The sequence below is a fragment of the Gossypium raimondii genome, chromosome 9 (genome assembly GCF_025698545.1).
Source record: "Gossypium raimondii isolate GPD5lz chromosome 9, ASM2569854v1, whole genome shotgun sequence".
Taxonomy (NCBI): domain Eukaryota; kingdom Viridiplantae; phylum Streptophyta; class Magnoliopsida; order Malvales; family Malvaceae; genus Gossypium; species Gossypium raimondii.
Genome location: NC_068573.1, coordinates 40362786 through 40384849, shown reverse-complemented (window position 1 = coordinate 40384849; position 22064 = coordinate 40362786). Strand labels below are relative to the sequence as shown.

Below are 22064 nucleotides of genomic sequence, written 5' to 3'. Positions count from 1 at the left end.
TTTAATTTCAACTGTAAAACTTTCATGCCAAGTGTAAAAGCATTAATAACTAATAGTGAAATAAGGTAGATGAAAAGATAGTACTTCTCTAGATAGTTTCCTGGTATGAGCTTGATGGAACTGATCGACAGAAACAAATCCATCTGTTTTTACAGGTAAAAAAAAAAACGGGGCAGCCACCATAACTTATATTTTGTACAAGAATAAGATCTAATATTGCCCTATAGCACACTAGTCATCGGATAGATATTATAATGAGTGATCAATAATACTGATAATCAGAGACACTTTTCGTTAACACTAATCATAGATAGGTCACTTTCTGTCTGGATATTGTAGTATCACTTCAGCCATACAATTGGTAATTATTAGTTTCTGGAGAGGCTTTTACGCAGGTGCTACTTCTCTTTCACGAATCAGGACAGGGAGCCCGCCACTAAGAGTGGCGGTGAGTCCGGGAGAGAATCGTAACGTTGGATGCGGTCTTGTCGCTAACTGGATTTGGAATCTTCGGAGGAGTGAGAGTGTGACGCTTTTGAGCTCCAGTAGAGCAATCTCTTTCCCCAAACACACCCTGAATCCTGCTTGGAAAACTGGGTACTTAAAAGGGTTTTCAGGAGAGAAGACGCCGTCGTCTTTCAGCCACCTCTCAGGCTTGAACTCCAAGCAATCTGGACCCCATATCTCTTCAATCCGTCCCATGGCGTAAGGATGATAAGTAACCCTAGTACCTCTTCTCAACAAGGACCCATCTGGTAATATGTCGTCGTCAACACAAAACTTGGAATCGAATTGTATGGGTGGGTAGAGCCTCATACTCTCATAAACTGCTGCTTGCAAATAATGGAATTCTTTCATCTCCCCGAAGCTTGTAAGCTCCTGGTTTTTTCCAAGGACGCGGTCTGCCTCTCGTCTGATTTCTGACTCTACGTTTGGATGTTTTGCCAATAGCCAGAACAAGCTTGTTAAACCTGATGCCACCGTGTCACGACCAGCCAACAAAAAGCTTATCACAACATCTCTTAGGTAAGTTTCATCGTTTATGGTACACATGAAACGGGAGAGAAGATCATTGTGGGCTAAAAATCCCATTTTGCGCCTTTGCCTTATCACCTCTTTGGCTAGAATATGGATAATCTTGATGGCCTTCTTCAATTGCTTCTCACTGCCTAAATTCAAAGCCCGTTTGAGCTTCCATACAAGTGGGAAAGCGGTCATCGCTCTCTCAGCTGATAATTTGGAGGCCAAGTCGAAGGCCATAGCAAATTTCGACATGGGTAAGGAAAGCTCCAGGCATTTAGGGTCTAACCCGAAAGAGAACCTGCATATGGTATCAAATGAAAACCTTCTAAACACATCCTGTAAATCCAGAACCCGATGTTGTTCTTTTTGGCTAGCTGCAAAGGATGACAATAAAGGGATAAGCCTGTCTTTGATCTCACAGTTGATGATCTCAAAAGCGAAAGATTTAATGGAGAGTTTCCCAAGCTCCAGGCTTGCCATCTTCTTCTGAAACCTCCAGGAATCGCCGTCCACATTGAATATGCCTCGACCAAGAAAGTCACCCAAGATCAAGGAGAAAGGTTTCCCTTTTGGGAAATTCTCAAATCTGGTTTTGAGCATGTACTCCACGTTGTCAGGGTTGGCTGTGATTGTATTGCCCAGAACATGGATATGGATGGTGTTCCCTGGCGAGTTCTTTAGCAGGTGAGTGTACCAATCGCAAAGATTGTCGAATTGTTTTGACCAACTCATATTCAGATATGTGTGACAAATCTCACAGGTGCACCACAGCTTTGGTCTGGGTAACAAACTAAACAAGAGAGACAAAAGTGGAAGAATTGTAATCAAGGTGAAGATAAGGAAGAAGCAAAAATAAGCATGAAGACATTGTAAGAACCAGGAAGTTTCAAGTTCCACTTCCATAGGAGAAGAATCATTTGACACAATTAGAACAAAACAAAACATGAAAAAGATAGGGAAGAGATAGCAGAACTGAAGGTCTTATTAATCGGTTTCTGAAAATTTAATGTTGTTGAAGACAGCTTTCACACAATGTCGAAGTAGTAGTTTAATATTTTTTTAAAAATCGAGAAATTTTATGAAAACTACTAATTTAAAATATGTTTAAAAATAATATATAATAAATAATTAAAAATTAAATTAAATTGGTGTCGAGTTAATTTATGATACAAACTCAATTAACAATATTGTTAATAAAAATTTATCACAACCATATTCATGTTCAAACTAGTATATATAGTTTGAAACTAATTAATAATAATACATGAAATATTTATAATATTAAAATAAAAATAAAAATAAATTGTAAATTGTAAATTGTAAATTGTAAATAAAATGAAATTTAAATATATAAAATTAAAAACACTAAATAAAAAAGTATTTATCATTGTATTATATCCATCCTAAATTAAAAGTTAAATTTAAAAAATAATAATGAAAACAACCTTGTGCACTAAAGAACAAAGTCAGTTAGTGGGCCGTACTTCTTCCGTCAACTCATGCAATTTAATGATGAAATTATGCTATCAGTCCATGTACTTTAAGTAAGTTTAAATTTAGTCTTTACACTTTAATTTGATCTATTTTAGTTTCTATACTTTTCAAAATCTGAATTTTTGTCCCAAACCAAATGATAGTAGAGTATTAGACTTGATAATGGGCTAGGCTACCTCCAATCCCGAAGATCTAGCCAAAAAGTAAGAAAGTCTAGACAAAAATATAGGCCAGTAAAATGATATTGGACAAAAAATAAGACCTGTTTTCTAAATAGGTTGGGTCTCAGGTAAGATTTTTTGGTCCAGCTTGGCCTGGCTCAAATTAATTGTTTTGCTGCTTTTTCACTATTTTTTTGCTAATGTTTTGTTGTTATTTCGCTATTATATTACTATTATTTTGTTTTTATTGTTTGGATATTGTAAAACTCTTATTTTATTGTTAATTTTGCTACTATTTAAATGTATTTGCTTTCTGAGTTGCAACTATCTTAGTGTTATTTAAACATAAATACTTTTTTAATGTATTTTCAATTTGTTGAGAAATATTTATTTTAATATTTTTAGTGTGCTTGATGTATTATTTTTTAAAATTTATTTTTATAAAAAAAATAATATGGGCGGGTCGGGTCAAGTTCAAGTTAGCAATTTTAGTCTGAGCCGAGCTTGAACAAAATTTTAGGCACATTTTTGGGGTCGGGCCCGAGCCTAAAATTTTGCATTGACCCGGCACATGATCAGGTCTATAGAGTAGTTAAATCTTTTTGGTTAAATTATGCTATTAGTCATGTAGTACACGTAAAATTGTAGATTTTGTTCATGTTCTCTAATCATTCGTAGTTCCTATACTTTTGAAATTCAAATTTTAACCTTGTCACAAATAACAGTCATTTGGCAAATTAACAAAACAGTACAAATGTATTAATATGTTTACTGCTATTAAATTTTAAAAATAAAAAATAAAAATAAATTTAATCGTTATGATTTAACTAAGATTGAAATTTTAAATATTGAAACTGAAAATTTTCCTCCTAAACAAATAGTTGGATAAGAGTAAGCATTTTTATAAATGAAATATTGGTTTATAAGAATTGATATAAATGTTTTAGGGTTTTAGGTGTCTCTTGGTTGAAGTCTTTTAGATAGTGATTTTTCTTAAAACTAATTAAATTATATATAACTTTGTTAATATATTACTTTTCGTTATATAACTTTAATTTATTTATATTTTTAATTAATTTCAGAAATTTTTATTTATAGTGGTAGATTAAAATTAATGTAATATTCCACTCAAAAAAATGTAATTAATGCATTTCATAGAAAAATTATTGTTAAAAAAGTAAAGGGCATCCTAATCTATAAAGTAAAAATATTTTCATGTAAAAGCTTTTCAATGGATTCTCGGAGCATCGCCTGTCTCACCTTTTCTAAACTTGTGGGCCTTCGCCTTATTTTTCATAAACAAAACAAAATGTAATTTTTTTTATTTAATTACTACTTGAATTTGTATTTTTATTTTGACACCTCGACATTAATATTATTATTTGGTGCTTATGTGGCACTGAACTATTCGAAAGTTTTCATTTAAGTCACTGAGTTGTTAAAATCATTATTGTATATCCTTCTGTTTTACAGCCTTTACTAATAGAAAGCTCTCATTTCCCTTCTCTTCTATAAATTTTTTGTCATAAAATAGCTTTGAACGTCATGAATTTGTAAACCAAAATCCAAATAGCTTTCTTCTCCGAGCTTTGGTACCAACTGTCAAATTGACTTGGATCTAATATATGTTCTTCCATTTGTCGATGGGTACAGATCCACCATACTGATCATTGAATCAACTTGGATCTATTCATCTCTTTTGTTCTTCACCTAAGAATTTTGATGACAAAAAATTCAAGAACCTGTTGAAAAACTTATCCAAACCATGTTTTTAGCAACAAAACCCTAATTCTGACAAGCTTCTTTTCTATTTTTAAAACCTTTATTTTCATTCCTTTCTTACTCCAATTCAAAACCTATGTATTATTTTTCTTAAAAGTATCTTCCTCCATTCATTTCTATATACTTTGCATAAAAAGTTAATCTGGATGAACCTCTATAATAAAAAAAATCAAATAAAGCGTGAAATCCAAATATTAAGAAGAAGTTGAGTAGGAAAAATGGTAAAATTAAAGATTGCAAAGAAAAGTTATCTCATAGTTAAAAAGTGCATTAAAAGAGAAGAAAGAATCGTGAGAGAGAGAGGGTAAAAATTGAAAACCTTTAATTTAATTAAATTTGATTTTGATAATTTATTTAAATTTGATTCTTTCAATTTAAATTTAATTTAAAAATATCACGTATCACAAAATGATTGGCTAAGCATTTTTTTAACGATTATGTAATTTGGATAACAAAGAATTGTTTAGGTATTATTTTGGGTAACGGAGTATAGTTTAGATATCATTTATGATCAAAAAAAAAAGAGTTTAGGTACCAACTTGAGAAAAATTGTATAGCTTAGATATCATTTTGTGATTTAAGCCAAAATTAATACTAAAATATATATATTTATATTCATATTCATGAATCTATTAATAACTTCAACTATGGAAATTGTTTTTACCTTTTAATTAAGGTGACAATTATACTAAACAAATCCTTATGTTGTGCAATGGGGTGGGGATTATTGTTTGTGTTGTGCCTTTTTTCCCTGTATCTTTGCATATTTTTCTTCATTGCAGAAGACATTAGGTTTAGGATGGGAGCTTTTATATTTTAATGGGGTATTTTAAAAATAGAAAGAAAAAAAACAAAAGAAGGTGAAAATGAAAATAAGTAGTTTTGGATAATGGTGAAAAAAGGAAGTGTAAATCAAAGAAATTGTAGCAGATGAACAAGATGAATGAAGATTTTTGGGTTTACTTTTCATTAAAGAGGAACTTGTTTATTTTATTGCCATGTTTTTACTTAATTACAGTGACTATCTACATGCATGTTTTTAAGGTCGTTAAGTTAATTTTGGTATTATGATTGATGAAGAGATTAGGTGAAGCAAAATTATTTGAGAGAAATATTACTATAATTTACTTATTTTGTTAAAAGAGAATTAATATCTATAATATCCCTCTTTATTGTATACCATATTGAAGAGTTATGATCAAGACGTAATTCAAGAATTAAATTTACAAGTTTACAATACTTGGCATATTGAAGGCTTGCTTATTGCTTTTTGCGTGTTCTTGAGAGAGAACTATGTTCAATAAAACAACACTTTTCGAGTAAGGGAGAGTGAAGTGAGGTGTATAGGGGATTATGTTGAAATAAAAGAAAGAAGAATGGTTGAAATTGTAGTTGCACAACTAACACTTATCTACTATGTAATACTCCCTTTCGATTGGTTATAACACATTCAACGCATCACTTAAGTGTTTACAGAGTTTTTATTGCCTCATAAAAGTTTTATTTACTTATTTATTAATTAAGTTTTTAGACTTCATAAATAGAGTTAGGGGATTAATAAGTATATATAGAGACATAATAAATATTTAAAAAAATATAGGTCAATTTTTTAAATTTATTTAATAAATAAAAAAATACACTACTAATATACCAAATACTCCCTTACCGGACATCTCCCACCATCATCCTTCTCCCTCTCTACTAGTAATTAGATGTAGTTTAGTGATTATACTAATTATAAATTTGACATGGTAAAAGGTCTGAATGTGAATACTTAGAGTGACAAATATGTGAATTTGACATGCTGACCTTTACGTGACAAGCGAGGGATGGTGGTTGGGGTTTTTTTTTATTTTATTTAATATTAATATTAATATAAATTTTAAATTTATTATTATACTTTTTAAAAATATTTATCTATTTTTATATTTTTAAAATTTTATATATTAATATTTCTTGTCAACAATATTTTTCATTTCCATGTATTTTTAGAATCTATTATTATATTTTTGAAAATATTTATGTATTTTTTTTATTTTTTAGAATTAGGATCAAAATTGAGACTATTCAGTAAATTTTGAGGGTTAATTTTTAAAATTATGACTAAATTGATTTAATATGTAAAAGTTGAGGCTAAACTTATTATTATATCAATTTTTAACTGCAATGTCAACTTTATGTTTGTAATTTTAACGGAGTGACCAAAATGACCAAACTATGTAATGTGAGTGCTTAAATTGCAAACTTTTTTATTTTGAGTTCTAAAATGAAAATTTTTATAATTAGGTGACTATTTATATAGTTTACCCTAAATTCAATTATTGTAATTTATTTATTTTATTTTAGTATTATTATATATTATATTCATGTCTTTTTACTATTTAGCTAAAAATTGAATATTTTTCAATTTCAATTAGATCAATTTTGGGTTGAATCATTAGGTTGGAGCTTTCTTAAATTAAATTATTTTGAGTTTGGAGCTTTTGGATTCAAATTTTTTAGAGTTCAAAATTACTTAAAATTAAATTTTTAATTTTTAAATCAATTTAAATTGAATCAAATTTAATCAGGCCGTATTATTATACACGTACCCTTTCAAAGTTCTCTTGTGATAATTGAGGGTAGAGGATAGGATTACTTAAAATTAAATCCAAACCCTCATGCCTACAACATAATATATTCTTACCGCTAAGTCAAAAAATTGTTCACACCGTCAAAACACTTATGAAATTTTTTTTACTAACACACAATTTTAAAATAATATATATTTCATCATATCCTTCGTAATGAATGGTTAGCTGAAATTATCTTTTAAAGGGTAAACTTAAAATTGAAACCTTCATTAAAGCATCATTATTTACTGACTATTTTCATCATAAAGATGTTAAAGTGAGTTTAATATCTATGATTTTTTTTTCTGAAAAATACAAGATATAATCTCAAAAAACTAGACCCTCAAAGGAGGATTCTCAAACCATCTTAAACTTTGTTTTCTATCACGAATCATCTTAACAAGCTATTTGCAACTGTGTTTCCTCCCAGGGGATATTTTGAATCTTTCACTGCTTTACCTTTACCGGGATTAAATGAATTCTTTTGAGGGGGATGAGTTTTAGATTCTAAAGGCAACTTCCTGAATGATAGTAACAGCTTCGAGACTATCTGTTTGAATTAAGACCCTCTCAAATCTTCTATCTATGATAAGTTTTAACCCATCCAAGATACCCCAAAGTTCAACCTCCATCACTATACAATTTCCCAAGTATATGCTAAACCTAATGATCCATCTACCATTTTGATCTCATACTAAACCTCTTGCTGCAGCAAGTCCTTCAACTTGTCACACTAAACCATCCGTATTTAAGCACACCCAACTTTTTTTCATAAGTGAACTCAAAAAACCTTTAGATTCTATGTGTCAATGACTTAAAAAGCAAAGGTATATTGTATTGCCCAACTTTAAAGAAACTTTAAAAAGTGGAGGTATATTGTCTTGCCCAACTTAAAAAAACTTTTAGAACTTAAAGAGTGCTCCATGATTTCTTCTTAAAAGGTAAATATTATTCAGTTTGGTCATTGGAGTTCGGGAGCTATCGAAGAAATGGTTTTGCAGATTTTATTGAAGTCCACTGTTCCTGTTTGGTTGTCCACTACCCCACCATATTCATGGCAAGTAAAATCCATTTATTTTAACATTCATATTATATATGCAATGTACGAACATATAATCCTTTTTTGGTAACAAACTCTGGATTTCCCCTCTAATATTGAAGATGTGATTTATTTTGCTGCAATGCATCAAGAATTAGCTGAAACCCCGACATTAACATAAAATATTTTGGATCAAAGCACCATATTTCAGTATTTTTCTGACTAGTTGAGGATCATCAAGGTGAAGGTTTTTCAGTGAAAGGAGAGATGAAGATCTAGCAACAATTATGAGCTTTTTGAACCCCAAATCTGGGTAAACGCGAACAAGAGTAAATCACAAAGGGCCTTTTAGAAGAAATCAAAGGCAAATTCCCATCTCCGGGAAATCTTCTAAAATGTCAAAGTGGTATTCCCAAGCCTTTACGGTTTCATCAACATTCTTTTAACATAATTAAGGACTTCATCCACATCCACCGTCCACGCAACGGAAACTGGGGAATAGCTTGTCCATGGGTTGCTTCCATTCCATCTGCACCAGATTATGGCATTAACATTAGCTACAATAACAGCGCATCTATTTGAATTCAATCATAAGCATGCTTGTAAACAAATACTTTTTTAATCCTTGATCCAACAATGTATGCCCCACGCATATGCCCTGCGTCTCAACCCTCACAACCCCCTTCTTGTATGTGAAGAGATCTGGCCGAACTAGTGCCACGAAACTGACAGGATCATGGAGGAATATCCCTGGCACCAAATTTTTCTCAGTTTATTCCCTTAAAAGTATGGTTTAGAACAGATTTCAGAAGGCAAAGAGAAAAACTGAAATGTAGTTCTCCATTATTTAAAATTTTTGCAAAAGATTACCGGATACACCATCGGACCTCACGTGCCAATCTCTGTAGAATTTGCACATGTCACTTAGCAGCTGAGCATGCTTCCCATTTGATTGCTTCAATTTGAGGAGGTCATCATCTGACAGAGAAAAGATAATGATCTTTGTCAAGAAATTACCCTCTAAACATGCAAAAAAGAAGCTTGTCTGCAATAAGAAATGACAATTTACGGTCCTACCTGTCATTTGGACTTGAGTCGTAATGTTTATCCCAACAACAACGATATTTGCTCCCGAAGTAAACACAACATCAGCTGCTTCAGGATCTCCATAAATCTGCAGTCCGAGAAAGAATTCTGAATGGTTTCTTGATGGATGGTCAACTATCAACTATTACACTTTGTTCAATTGCAAACTAATTTTGTCTGCCGTTCAATCAAAATTGCAACTCACTCTTCTAATGAACAATGAGATAACATGGTCATGATGTAAAGGGAGAGATGAAATTATGGCAAAAGAATTACAAAAGTTTTCGACTGAGAGGAAGTAATAAATAATAACCCAAAAGAGGTTCCATTAGGAAGAGCTCAACTTTCGAAGCTTTCAGTGCCTTAACCGAAACTTTTAAAAATGAAGAATGATGTTATGTACCATATGATTAAGAAACATAAAATTAGGAGCTTTTATACTTACATTTGCTTCAGCTGCAGGATTAACATTTCCTAATGCAAAGAATGAGCCACCAAGTACAACTATTTTTTTCACCTTGCTAGGAAAGGAAGAGTCTCTTTTGATTGCCTGGACATATAACCAAGTTTAGGCACATATTTTTGAAGTCTACAATTAATAACAATAAACAAGGAAAAAGCATGCAAAGACTTACCAATGCCACATTTGTCAGTGGTCCAAGTGCAAGTATGGATACTTCACCAGGGTACTGAGAGACCTTTTCAACTAAAAATTCAGAGGCACTCTTATCAGATTTCTCTGTTTTTGGCGGACGTAGAAATATATTCCCCATTCCATCAGAGCCATGAACAAAGTCAGCAACACGTGGCCTCCCACCCTTTTTCGGATAAACTAAGGTTAGGCTCAATTGTAAATGCACAATAAATCAGAGTAATATATGAAAATCATCATGTAGTAGAGCGCACAAGGGAACTCAGAGAATTAGAATGCTTAGTTTGTCTAAGGCACAAAGCACTTGCCTAAATGAAACGACGGCACAATATCCGTGTATGTGTATTTTTGTTCGAGTCATTGTGTACATATCTAAAACAAACTTGCCTAAGTGAAGAAAGGGACAATTTTCTTGCGGTCCCATGTTGGTTTTGCTTTCTTGAATGCAAAATGCAATGTTTTGCAATCAAAGATTATCTTATTCGGGATGTGCTAGGGAAATAACTAGAATTTTACCTTAAGAGGTTCGTGGCTGCCTTCAACTACAGGAACACTTGGACACCCTGCGATCTCACACTATCCTTTTGCACCCCAAAAAGAGGAAATGATCATGAACATATTCCAAAATGTAACAAAATCGCAAATGAAAATTTCAAGTAAAAAATACAAGCACGTACCAGAAGTAAGGCATTACGAGTGGCATCTTCCGTCCTAACATTTCCAAATACAGTCGTCAAACCTAAGATATCCACCTCCGGATTTTGGAATGCCATTAAGATTGCCATGCTATCATCTGTTAATCAAGTAAGAACACATTCATATCTCGGAGGGTCTTCAAAATCATTTCAATCTAACTTAGGGTAGAGAAATCTCGCTCTATACATTACACTACCAAATGCTCTAACGCTCACCCAAACTTTCCGATGTCAATTTCACTTCCTTGTATAGCTTTGTATGAATGCTCTCTTGAAAATCTCTATCAAAAACCGAAACTTTCCTCCACAGATATCACAACAGTCCTCCAAATTGAATTCTCACTAATCCAGAGGTTAGATTTTCAACCCTCAGCAATTTAAAAAGAACCCATAAAACAGCTTTAACTCTTTTTTTCCCTTTTACCTCTAAGCTCAAGAATCTATGCTTCTATACTAAGGTTTTTTTTTTTTTCCACAAAGTAAACAAATGACCGTGGAGATATAGATAAAATGGCCATTTTTAGAGTCTTTTCTCAAAATAAATTGCAAAGAAGACGATTTTTTTTTCCCCACAAAGTAAACAAATGACCGTGGAGATATAGATAAAATGGCCATTTTTAAGTCTTTTCTCAAAATAAATTGCAAAGACGACGATGTTTTTTTTTTTTTCCACAAAATAAACAAATGACCGTGGAGATAGAGATAAAATGGCCATTTTTAGAGTCTTTTCTCAAAATAAATTGCAAAGACGACGATTTTTTTTTTCTAAAGTAATTCCCAAATTCATTATCTGTGCAACTAAACATTCTAATTCAGTCCCAAGCAATGAAAGGGGAAAAAAAGAAGAGAGAAATGAGGGGAAACTGACCAATCCCTGGATCGGTATCGATAATGAGCTTCTTCCTCTTGGCATGTAGGCCCAAAACGCCGTCGTTTCCGCCGTTAACGACAACCCCATCGTGGGAATTTTTCTCCATTTCAAAATCCATATTCAACGCAAAAATCAATAGCTCAAATTTCCAGAAAACTACCGATATATATAGCTTAGTGAAAATGGATGTGAAAACAATAATTAAAAATGAAACTGGGACTTGTCGTGAAGCGAGACAAAGAGGCGGCCGGTGCCAACCAACGAGTCCGTTGAAGAATATATTATATACGCTACACTACACATCACACTCAAAAGCCTGAAAGATTATCTTTCTATAAAAAGTTCCTAATTAAATAATAAAATCAAAACTTTAAAAAGTAAAGACGTTTTTTTTATTTAGAATGATTATTTGTTTGGATAATTATTTGTTTAAATTTCAAAACTTTAAATATTATTATTTCTTTTTTTATGTTATTTTGATTTAGTTTTTTTAATTTTGGTGTAAAATTAATATATAGTTAATTAATTTATAAAATAAACTATACCAGAATAATAATAAAAATAGTGAATATATATATAATTTATTAGAAGTATTTTAGAATAATGAAAATAGGAGAAGTGGGTTAATAAGAGCTTTTTTTTACTTTAAAACGTAAACTACTAATATAAATTTATAAATAAAAATTTTAAAAATGATTTATATATAAATTGATTTTTATATCCATATTATATATATTTATACTATGTTATGAGTCAATAAATCATCAATTCAATTGAAAATGATTAAGATATCTTTCTACATACAAAATAAATTATATTACTATTAGAGTATTTTTGTTTTTTTAGATTTCACATAAAATTAATAAAATTTAAATATTTAACTTGAAAATCATGATGACTTGTGCTCAAATCTTATTATAGGTTAAATTAAATTGATTTTTTGGTGTCGGCAGTAATAAAATAAAAATATTTAAAATTTTAAAATAATTTACTTAAACATATAATACCAAAATTTGAACCCACTTAAGCTTTAAGGTGGAAAATCCTCAACCACTACTCTAAGAAAATGTGATTATTTAAATCTTAAAAGATAATATTATAAATATATATGTTTTTAATTTATAAATATAATGATTTTTTAAATATAGAATGAATTATTAGTTTGCAACGAGTTATAAAAAATTATAATTTTTTTATATAAAATAGATTGCTTAAATTAGTAAAAAAAACCATTTTAAAAAATATTTAAGTAAACAGGTTGATTTTTGAGAGAATGCGTTAAAACGTGTCCAGTTATACATATATAAGTTTTGTTTTGTGTTAAGCATGACATGCACCTAGGTTGAATCAATTTTGATATAATGTTATATTTATGTACACCTTTGAATTATAACTTGATGTAGGAATTGGGCAATTGGATGCAACGTGTGAAAGGATTGAAATGGTATGAAAAGATGCAATTGTCAATGGCTTGGTGAAGAAGTACGTATGTTTAAGGTTTTGAATGAAATATATAGTTAGTTAACCTATAAATGAAATTGAAATGACCTTGGTACATAGTTGAAAAAGGTGTTGTAGTTCTTGTAGCATGGAATTATGAAGTGAATATGTATTGTGATTGATTGGAAAATGCAAGTTAATGTTTATTAACATTTTTGCAAAATAGTTTATCACATTGAGACGTCAAGCGCATATCGCGCGACAAGATCAGATCACTATGTCACGATGAAACGTTGAGCATGGGTCACTACGACGAGACCCAGTCAATATGTTGTGTCGCGATGAGGAACTCCTTGACGTCGCGATGTCAGCTTGAAATTTTGTAAACATTACAGTTTAGTCATAATCCAATCTCAGGTTAGCATTAGAACTTTCGTAAACTCCTATAAGACCCGAAAATAAATGTACAACACTTGTATACTTAATTAGCACGCAAATGATTGTTTAATGATGCGAATTAGTTTATAAATTGTTCGTAGTTGCTCCGACAACGAATGTGACATATTATAATTCGAATCTGACGATTAAATCAGGTATGTGGTGTTATATGAAAAGTACAGAGACTAACAATAATCAAATAAAAGTACATGAATTAAATTTACAACTTTTATAAAGTAGAGAGACTAATGACAAAATTTAACCTTTATATAATCATACTAATAATATATAGTAGTAATTAAATTTGTATAAATAGATATAGAATGGGTATTGGGAGGTGGAGAAAAGATGGATGGAAATCATTCGAAGTGACGTGCTTGGGATTCGTCGGTCGCATCGACAAAATGGAAACAACCTTTTTGTTATTGGAATATTAGCAACGGATATTTGGATTTCTCTGACTCACTTAACTAAGCCATTATATTCTATCTAGTAATTCTCACGATGCTTTTCATTCCACACGAAGACAATTCAATTCTAATATTTAGACTTTGGGCATATACAAATTTGACCATCAAATGCAAGAAGATAATGCTAAAATGATTAGTTCCATAGACGAGGAATTACCTCTACCAAGACTTAATTATATATTTCATAATGATAATAACAAGAAAACTATCTTTGTCAAACCAAATAACTTGCATAAATTTAATCCAAGGTGATATTTTATGTTTTACCCATTTCCTCCGTGCCAATTTTCTAAGTTGCCCATCAATTGGTCAAAATGATTATCCCTTAATTTTTTTCATTAAAGTCGACTCAAGTTTTATATATGAAAGGTGCAACCAAACCAAGCCCAAAGCGCCCAATCTAACAAAGAAACAAGAATCCGAGCCCAGCCCTTTACACACGAGGAGAAAGAAGTCGAAGGGACCTGAGCAACAAGGGTAGATTTCATTGATTTACGCAATTCAAAATCTTCCATAATTCACTGTAGAATCAATTAAATTTAAGTTTCACTCCCTTTTTAAGTTGCAACATTATTTTTAGGCTTTAGACTACACCTACTTATGGGTCGGGTTATTCGCTCAGGCTTCAAGATCCACCCTAAAAGATAAATTTAGGTAAAATTTAAAACCCATTGTTTTATATGAGCTAGGCCTTGAGTAAGATTTTTTGACCTGAGCTCGACCCAAGCCGACCTGAATATATTATGTTATAAAAAATATTATATTAATTATATATTTATACTTATATTAATTTACTAACTCAATAACAATTAAATTCATTACCTAAAACCTAAAAAAATAAAAAAAAAAATCTTACCCAACTAAATAACCCAACCCAAAATATAAAATTTTAAAAATTTTATTTAATATAATAAAATATTTATTATATTTATTTGTGTTTTTTAATATAATAAAACATCTATTATATTTATGGTATATTTTTTAATATAAATACTTTGTAATGTGTTAGAAGACTTTTATTTTAGCATTTTTAGTGCACTTTGTGTATTATATTTTTAAATAAACATTAATCTAAAAATTCAAATATGGCGTGCCGGGTCAGGCTCGGATTTACCTTTTTTAAATTGGACTAGACTTAGACAAAAAAAAAGTAAACCAATCTTTCAAGCTAGGCTTGAGCTTGGAAAATTGGTCTAGATACCTTGCATGGGCTCGACTCGTGAGCACATCTACTTTGAACTAGATCTCTCTCCCTTCTAAGCTGGGATGAAGCCATAATTGTTGATTAAGGGGCTAATATATTTATAACCCTGAAATTAGCTTTCATGATTTAAATATGATTGCAACATTGACAATCCAAAAACTGTAATTTTGTTACGGAATGTAATATTACGTGTCATAATGTTACATTTGACAAACCAAACACCCTTTAATATTATATTTAGCTTTGGGTTCTAATTATTTCGCTATGTTATTTTCTTTTGGTGTCTTAATTAATTTTATATTTTTAATAGTTCGCCTATATAGTTCAATTAAAGAAAATTTGTATTTTTCATGTCGTGACTCAATTTATGAGATGTTTTGCATATTTGTTAAAGTATTTCAATTTAAATAAAATTTTGTGTGACAAGACATATTCATGTGAAATTTGATTTTGGTGATATATATCATACATATCATATTTTAAAATTTAGTGGGGGTACCACTTTAAGATTGTGAAGCCATGTTCTCTATGCTCACCACACCAATTGTTGATACAGTGATACAACAAGGAGTCAATATAGAGGAACGAATGGTGATTGTTGTGGAGGCTGATTCACCTAGTTGGGGAGGAGAGTCGGATGTTATATAAACTAAAGATGAGAAGAGTATGAAGGTTGTGGGCTAAAGGTGAGTTAGCAAAGTGTAGGCTTGGTATCTTGGAGAGTTGATCCATTCTTCTTCATTCTTGGAGGTATTTATAGACGAGAGTCCTATGTAAGGTCATGTTAACTGCTAGACTTGCCATTAAGTCATCATTATGGAACATGCAAGGTGGATGTCTTCGATGGAATAAGGATGTATGTAATGGGACAGATCCTATCATTTATTCCAACTTGATGGTATGAAGTAGTTGAGCCCACATGGTATTTGATGACCAATAACTTAATGTTGCTAATGAAAACTTTGAAACCCGACAACAGATGGCCTGCACTTGTCCGGATAATTGTCCCAAGAGAGAGAATTCGCAAGTGACCTCCTGATTCACTAGTGGCAGGCTTACTATTTGGGTGCCTTTTTTGCTTGCTACGTGCCTTAACGCAAATAGGGATATAACAATCCCCATATTTTTAGCCAAGTTGACGAAAGATTCCTTCCCAAAGAAGAATCCGAAAAAGAAAACCTTAGGTAATATCTGTCATTCAACACTATTGCCATTAACGAACCCAGATTAGTGATAGACCTTTGTTCTTATTTTTCAAGGTGAACTCATTGAAAGCCTTAATCTCTCTAAAAACCATCCCCTCTTGGCTTTCTCAATTACATTTTATCCTAACTAAGCTATTGAATAGCTTTCTTTTTTTCTCCGAGTTAGTTGACCACTAGTAATTAAGCTCTTTGCGTAGTTCTTAGGTAGTAGAAGCCAATTATGGCATACATCTAGGTCGTTTGAAGAACAAGTTACAAAAGCATCCAAACCACAAAAAAAAAATTATTATATACTGACGACTCAAAAACTATCGTTAAAAACAAAAAAATTCGACTAACAAATGGGCTATTTCAATGTGAAAACCTGTTGGTAGATGTAACATCGGTATAAACTTTTATTAACAAAAAATGTGACTCTTGGAATTAGTCCAAGGATCTAGACCGACAATTAAAGCATACATTCTGCAATAGTTGATATGCCTTATAGTAATGAATATGTCAATTGATATAAGAATACTAACAATTCATTCTGTCGATAGATGTAGGTTGCAAGTTTCAACATACATATCAAATCATCAATAAAGTGTCTTACAAGTGGAATTCCAATTATATCTCTGAACGTAGAGTAACACTTTAAACCATCAATAAATAATACAGATATATCAATAGGTTAGAAAGGATTGTCGGTATAGAGTCCAATTGATAATTCTTTAAAATCTTAATTACATATACCTTATTTAAAGTAAAAAAAAAAGTCCAAAAATAAAATCTAACTAAGCCAAATATACAACCTAAATTCATAGTCCAAATAAATATTTTCAGAATTAGATTGGTGGTCGAACTAGTCTTGATTTCTAGTTCAAACGATTAGACTGATTGAACCAACTGTCCAAATCGAACAATAATAAAATATAAAAATAAAATTAATAAATTATAAATATAAAAACTCATTTGTTTATGAATTTTGAAAGCCCATAAAAGTTTTGTAAGCCCACCTTAGAACTTTATATAGTCCATTGATTAAAAATTTGTAACCACCTTTCAAAACCATTTTGTTTGCTTTGGAATTCTCAGGATGCAAATCTTAGCTTTTGTGAGATTTGACGTTTATTCTTACGTTTCTAAAGCTAAAATGGGCTTTGTTTATTTATTTATTGTACCTTTCATTTTATTATATGAGACACTTTCTGTTAAAAAACCATTGTATTCCAACAAAAAGAATTCAAATCGTCACCCTCCACGCTTCTTTCAGAATGTGAATATTGGTACTAAAAACACGGAATCAATTTTCAAACCATATGTTATGCGGTTTGGAGGCGGTGTCCGTAAGTATACATATCAAGTTGTAATATATTTTTTACAGCAAAGTATGTGAATGTTTTGAATATCATACCTAAAGGAGACGAGTACTAAATTAATATTAACCTAAGCCTAAATAAATCTAACTAGTAATTTAAATAAATTATAGTGCGACGAAACATAAAAGGAAAATGATTTATGTTTTATAAGAAAATAATAAAACATGCATAAAATAGTGAAAATGAAACCCTTGTGTAACTCGACCAAATCTAAGTATGGGTGATTAGCTCGTTTCGGTAGTCATAACTAATTCCTATTTTGGGTTTCTAGTCAATCAACTAGTCGTTATCCTACCGGGATCTCATGATCTTCCACTAAACTGATGAGTCGCAAGAATTACTTATCTTTCAACCTTACAATCCAGACTGGATTGGAGTAAGGGGTTCACGGATAGACAATACTAATTTTGGGTTAATTCTCACCTAGATGACTACCTAAGGTTATCCCAAATAGCTAATCTGCTAATAAACCCTACATAGAAATTAATTAATCACACTTCCAGTCACTAATCCCCCATAAGAGGATTAATTCCTCATGGATTTCATAAACAATGTGAACTTGATAAATAAAGTAAACATGAAGAATGAATCAAGAATAAAAGTTTAAAAAGAAATTATGATTTTATTAAAAAAATTGAAGCACATAAATTCACAGAGTGTTTGGCTGAATCCACAAATCAGATTCTCTGAATGTCATGAACAAAAACAAACTGAAATAAATCCTAAGTCTAATAAGAACTAAAAATTGAAAACTAAATCAAATTCTCTTAAAGTTTTATTCTTGATTTGTTCTTCATGTTTATTTTATTTATGGAGTTCATACATCTTACAAGATCCATGAGGAACTAATCCTCTTAATGTGGGATTAGTGAGTGGACGTGTGATTAATTAATTGTTATGTAGGGTTTCTTAGTGGATCAATTGTTTGGGATAGGAAGAACTTAAACCCTAGGCTTGACAACCTTAGGAAGTCATTTAGGTGGAATTAACCCAAAATTGATATTGTCTATCCGTAAACCCCTTGCCCCAAATCAGTCTAGACTGTGAGGTTGAGAGATAATTAATTCTTGCCAACTTATTAGTTTGGTGAAAAATCGAAAGATCTTGCTAGGGTACCGACTAGTTGATTGAATAGAACTCTATATAGGAATTAGTTATGACAACTAAAGTGAGTTAATCTCCCATGCTTAGATTGATTGAATTTATATATTAGTTTTCCCATTTTAGGATTTTCTGCATGCTTATTTATTTTCTTATAAAACGCAATTATTTTCCCTTTATGTTCATCATACTATAATTTATCTAAATTACTAATTAGATCTATTTAACTTTAGGTTAATATTTATTTAGTACTCGCCTCGCTTGTGTACGATCATCGAAATACTTATCAACTCTGTTTTAAAATTATATTACAACCTGACCTGTATACTTACGGACACTGCATCAATTTCATATTTTTAGTAGCAGTACTTACACTTTGGATGTTAGTACGTCCGGAGGCGGTCACCTGCATGGTGGTGTGAACCTGCCTTGTACGGGATCATATGCAAACTCATCACATGCGAATTCCAAGATGCAAACCATGTAAGTTGTGGGTCGATTCCAATCGGGTAACCGAGTAGCAGGTCGGTAATGGCGAATACCATAACAAGTTAAAAAATTACAGTTACTCAAAATCGATTCGACTTTTATTTATATTTTATTTATAAGTAATTTTAATTTTTATGGTATAGAAATAAAAATATATATTTAAAATAGTGGAGATAATTTAAAAGTTTTTGAAAACTTATTATTTTTTAAAAATATTAATGAAAGAACTTCAAAATATTATCATATAATATTTAAAATTCATAAAATAAAGTTATTTTTAAAAAATAAGTACAAAATTGAAAACAAAAAGAATATAGAAAATCGATAACAAAACAAACTATGATAGAGGATTTATAAATTTCAAAATACCCAACCAAACTCAACCCTTTATCACCCCAAAGTACTTTTCTGACCCTTTGTTAAAAACTCATTTTAAATTGTTAAAAGGCAATAAATTAGTATAAAATGTTTAGTATTTTCTTAGCCTTTGCAAACAAAATAATAAAAATTTAAATTTGATTTTAATGATTAATTTGATTTTTGAATTTTTATTTAATTAAATAGTTATATATTTTTAATTAAAGCATGTATTCACATGATGCTGTTAAGTATGGATACCAAGTCAAATTTAAATACCAAAAAAAAAAACTCTACTCCAAATCAAGCCTACGTGGCAATGAAACAAATCTTACATAATCATTTAAATTATTAATTAGCAGATTCCATACTTTTTTAAGTGACAGAGCAAAGCTTTTAAACTTTCGTCAAGACCCTCAATCATTAGCCGCTGAACCATGCCACATATCATGGCTCATGCACCCAAACCGCACCACCTTCCTTCTCCCACTCGCCCCTAATGGCGCGTCTTTCACGATGTCTTCCGCTTAAGCCCTCGACGTATTAACCTCATCAATCAACACCATTTACTCATTCTATTTTCTTCAAGACCTTACAAATATATTTATAAATAAAATTTGTGTATTTAAATAATTATAATTAAAAAGTATAAGTTTGAGTACATTTAAACACGTAAGTGTTTGAGAATTATAGATATTAGTAAATTGATCATAAATTTTTTTTATTTTAAAAAAGCATTAAATTTATAAAAACTGTTTCTTTTAGAAAATTTATACTAGGAAATGGAAAACCGTCACGTGAGAAGATAATTAGGTAAGACGTAGGTTAAGAGAAGTAGTGCGCGTGATTCATTTAAATTGTTGGTGTCTCTCTCTTCCTTGGTGTGTGCATCCATTTGCGTGGCCATATTTAATTTGCAGGCAATTAGAATAACCAAAGGCGGCTTCGCTGGACTTCCATTTTTGGCCTTTCAAAATTTAAAAATTATTGATTATTATTGCCCTATTCATCGTTGCTTCTTCCTTCCCACCCTTTAAGATGATTGCCTCTTTACGCTTTATTTCCTTTGTTCACATTCTTCCTTCCACCTTTTCCTTTCAAGGTACTTTCTTTTTCTTTCAATTTTTTTGCTTTACATTTCTCATGTTTCTCTTTTCCTGATTATCTCTGTTTTAGATCTCGCAGATCTTACCTCAAGTAAATTTAATTTCACAAGAAATTTAGCAGATCGAAAGATTTTATCTTTTCTAAAAATGGCGGAGGAGCATAGATGCCAAACGCCGGAAGGCCACCGTCTTTGCGTTAACAACTGCGGCTTTTTCGGAAGTCCGGCGACAATGAATCTTTGCTCTAAATGTTATAGAGATTTCCGTCTTAAGGAACAACAGGGAGCTACTTCCATCAAATCATCTCTTTCTTCCTCTTCTTCGTCTTCATCAGTCGTTGTCGAATCCGTTTCTCAGGTTCCGCTGTTCACTCTGCCTGAATTCATTGGAGAATCGCCAGTTCCTGCGGTGGAGGTTGCCCTGGTGGCGGAGCAACGGCCGCAACAGCAACAACCGATTCGATGCATGGTTTGCAGGAAACGGGTCGGGTTGACCGGGTTCAGATGCAAATGCGAGATTACATTTTGCGGGTCCCATAGGTATCCAGAGAATCACGGGTGTACGTTCGATTTCAAGAAGGTTGGGAGAGAGGAGATTGCACGCGCTAATCCTGTGGTCAAAGCAGAGAAGCTGGAGAAGGTTTGAGATGAAACTGGAGAAACCATTGGATCTCTTTAAGATTGCGACACGTGTTTAGATGGTAGTCCCCACCATGAGGAGAAACCAATTAGGCTGGACAAAATTATTTTCAGCCTAATAGGTTTTCTTAATATATATATATATATATATAATTTTAATTTATGTCATTCTCTTTTGTAAAAAAAAGCCAATGTTTTCAAGTATTGATGTGTAACTGTGGTGGAAGCTATTTCCTTGCAAGTCAACCAAAGGAAATAAAAAATGTAAATAGAAGGAATGAGAGGGTTGTATATCAAGTACTAATCATTTAGAAAATCTTTGAATTCCATTCTATTCTAATAGTTAAATCGAGTTTATTTTATTTATAAATGTATCTTCAGTATTCTAATATATTTGTATATGAAATAAGCTTCAGTATATAAATTGTTAAAAACAACCTTTGCTTCAATAGAAATTTGAAATATGAGTAACGTAGGGCATCCAATTTTTTTACGTGGTACCGAGCTTAACCTCCGCTACACAATTATCATACTACACTCAATGATTCAAATCCTCAGCTACCCAAAAACTCAAGGTAAATCTTGTCTTACATTGTACCATTGTTTGTATTCTTTCTCTCGAAACAACCTCACATACAAGCAAAAGCAACATCTCAATAAAACCTATGAAATAAGAGATAAAATGCCAACATGTTCCCTAAGTGAACTCAACTACATACTAAACTTTGAGGTGGTGCACCCATTGGTATTGTATTTGGGGTTGGAGCTGATGATGATGAATTTTACGCATGTACTCCCGATCCCAGCCTCATGTGGGGCCTTGTTGGCATTCTACAACGAATT

At 31.5% G+C, this 22064-nt stretch overlaps 3 protein-coding genes across 5 annotated transcripts; 1 reads left to right on the top strand and 2 right to left on the bottom strand.

Annotated features, from left to right (window-relative positions):
* LOC105799690 (cytochrome P450 94C1) lies at nucleotides 1-2044 on the bottom strand. Its single transcript, XM_012630366.2, has one exon. The coding sequence runs from the start codon at nucleotides 1966-1968 to the stop codon at nucleotides 388-390; it is 1581 nt and encodes a 526-aa protein (XP_012485820.1). The 5' UTR covers nucleotides 1969-2044; the 3' UTR covers nucleotides 1-387.
* Nucleotides 2045-8265: 6221 nt separating this feature from the next.
* Nucleotides 8266-11718, bottom strand: LOC105799686 (uridine nucleosidase 1). 2 transcript variants are annotated; one of them, XM_052620456.1, is made up of 10 exons: nucleotides 11413-11718; nucleotides 10761-10886; nucleotides 10527-10642; nucleotides 10366-10425; nucleotides 9833-10015; nucleotides 9643-9747; nucleotides 9189-9285; nucleotides 8982-9089; nucleotides 8726-8861; nucleotides 8266-8640 (listed from the first exon to the last, which is right to left on the bottom strand). In XM_052620456.1, exons 3-10 carry the CDS (start codon nucleotides 10632-10634, stop codon nucleotides 8532-8534), a joined length of 906 nt encoding a protein of 301 aa, XP_052476416.1. In that variant the 5' UTR covers nucleotides 10635-10642; nucleotides 10761-10886; nucleotides 11413-11718; the 3' UTR covers nucleotides 8266-8531. The 2 variants fall into 2 exon arrangements, with proteins under 2 accessions (XP_052476416.1, XP_012485811.2); XM_012630357.2 differs by lacking the exon at nucleotides 10761-10886.
* Nucleotides 11719-20370: 8652 nt separating this feature from the next.
* LOC105799688 (zinc finger A20 and AN1 domain-containing stress-associated protein 6) lies at nucleotides 20371-21612 on the top strand. 2 transcript variants are annotated; one of them, XM_012630360.2, is made up of 2 exons: nucleotides 20371-20579; nucleotides 20663-21612. In XM_012630360.2, exons 1-2 carry the CDS (start codon nucleotides 20516-20518, stop codon nucleotides 21226-21228), a joined length of 630 nt encoding a protein of 209 aa, XP_012485814.1. In that variant the 5' UTR covers nucleotides 20371-20515; the 3' UTR covers nucleotides 21229-21612. The 2 variants fall into 2 exon arrangements, with proteins under 2 accessions (XP_012485814.1, XP_012485813.1); XM_012630359.2 differs by having other exon boundaries at nucleotides 20372-20579; nucleotides 20654-21612.
* Nucleotides 21613-22064: the final 452 nt, after the last annotated feature.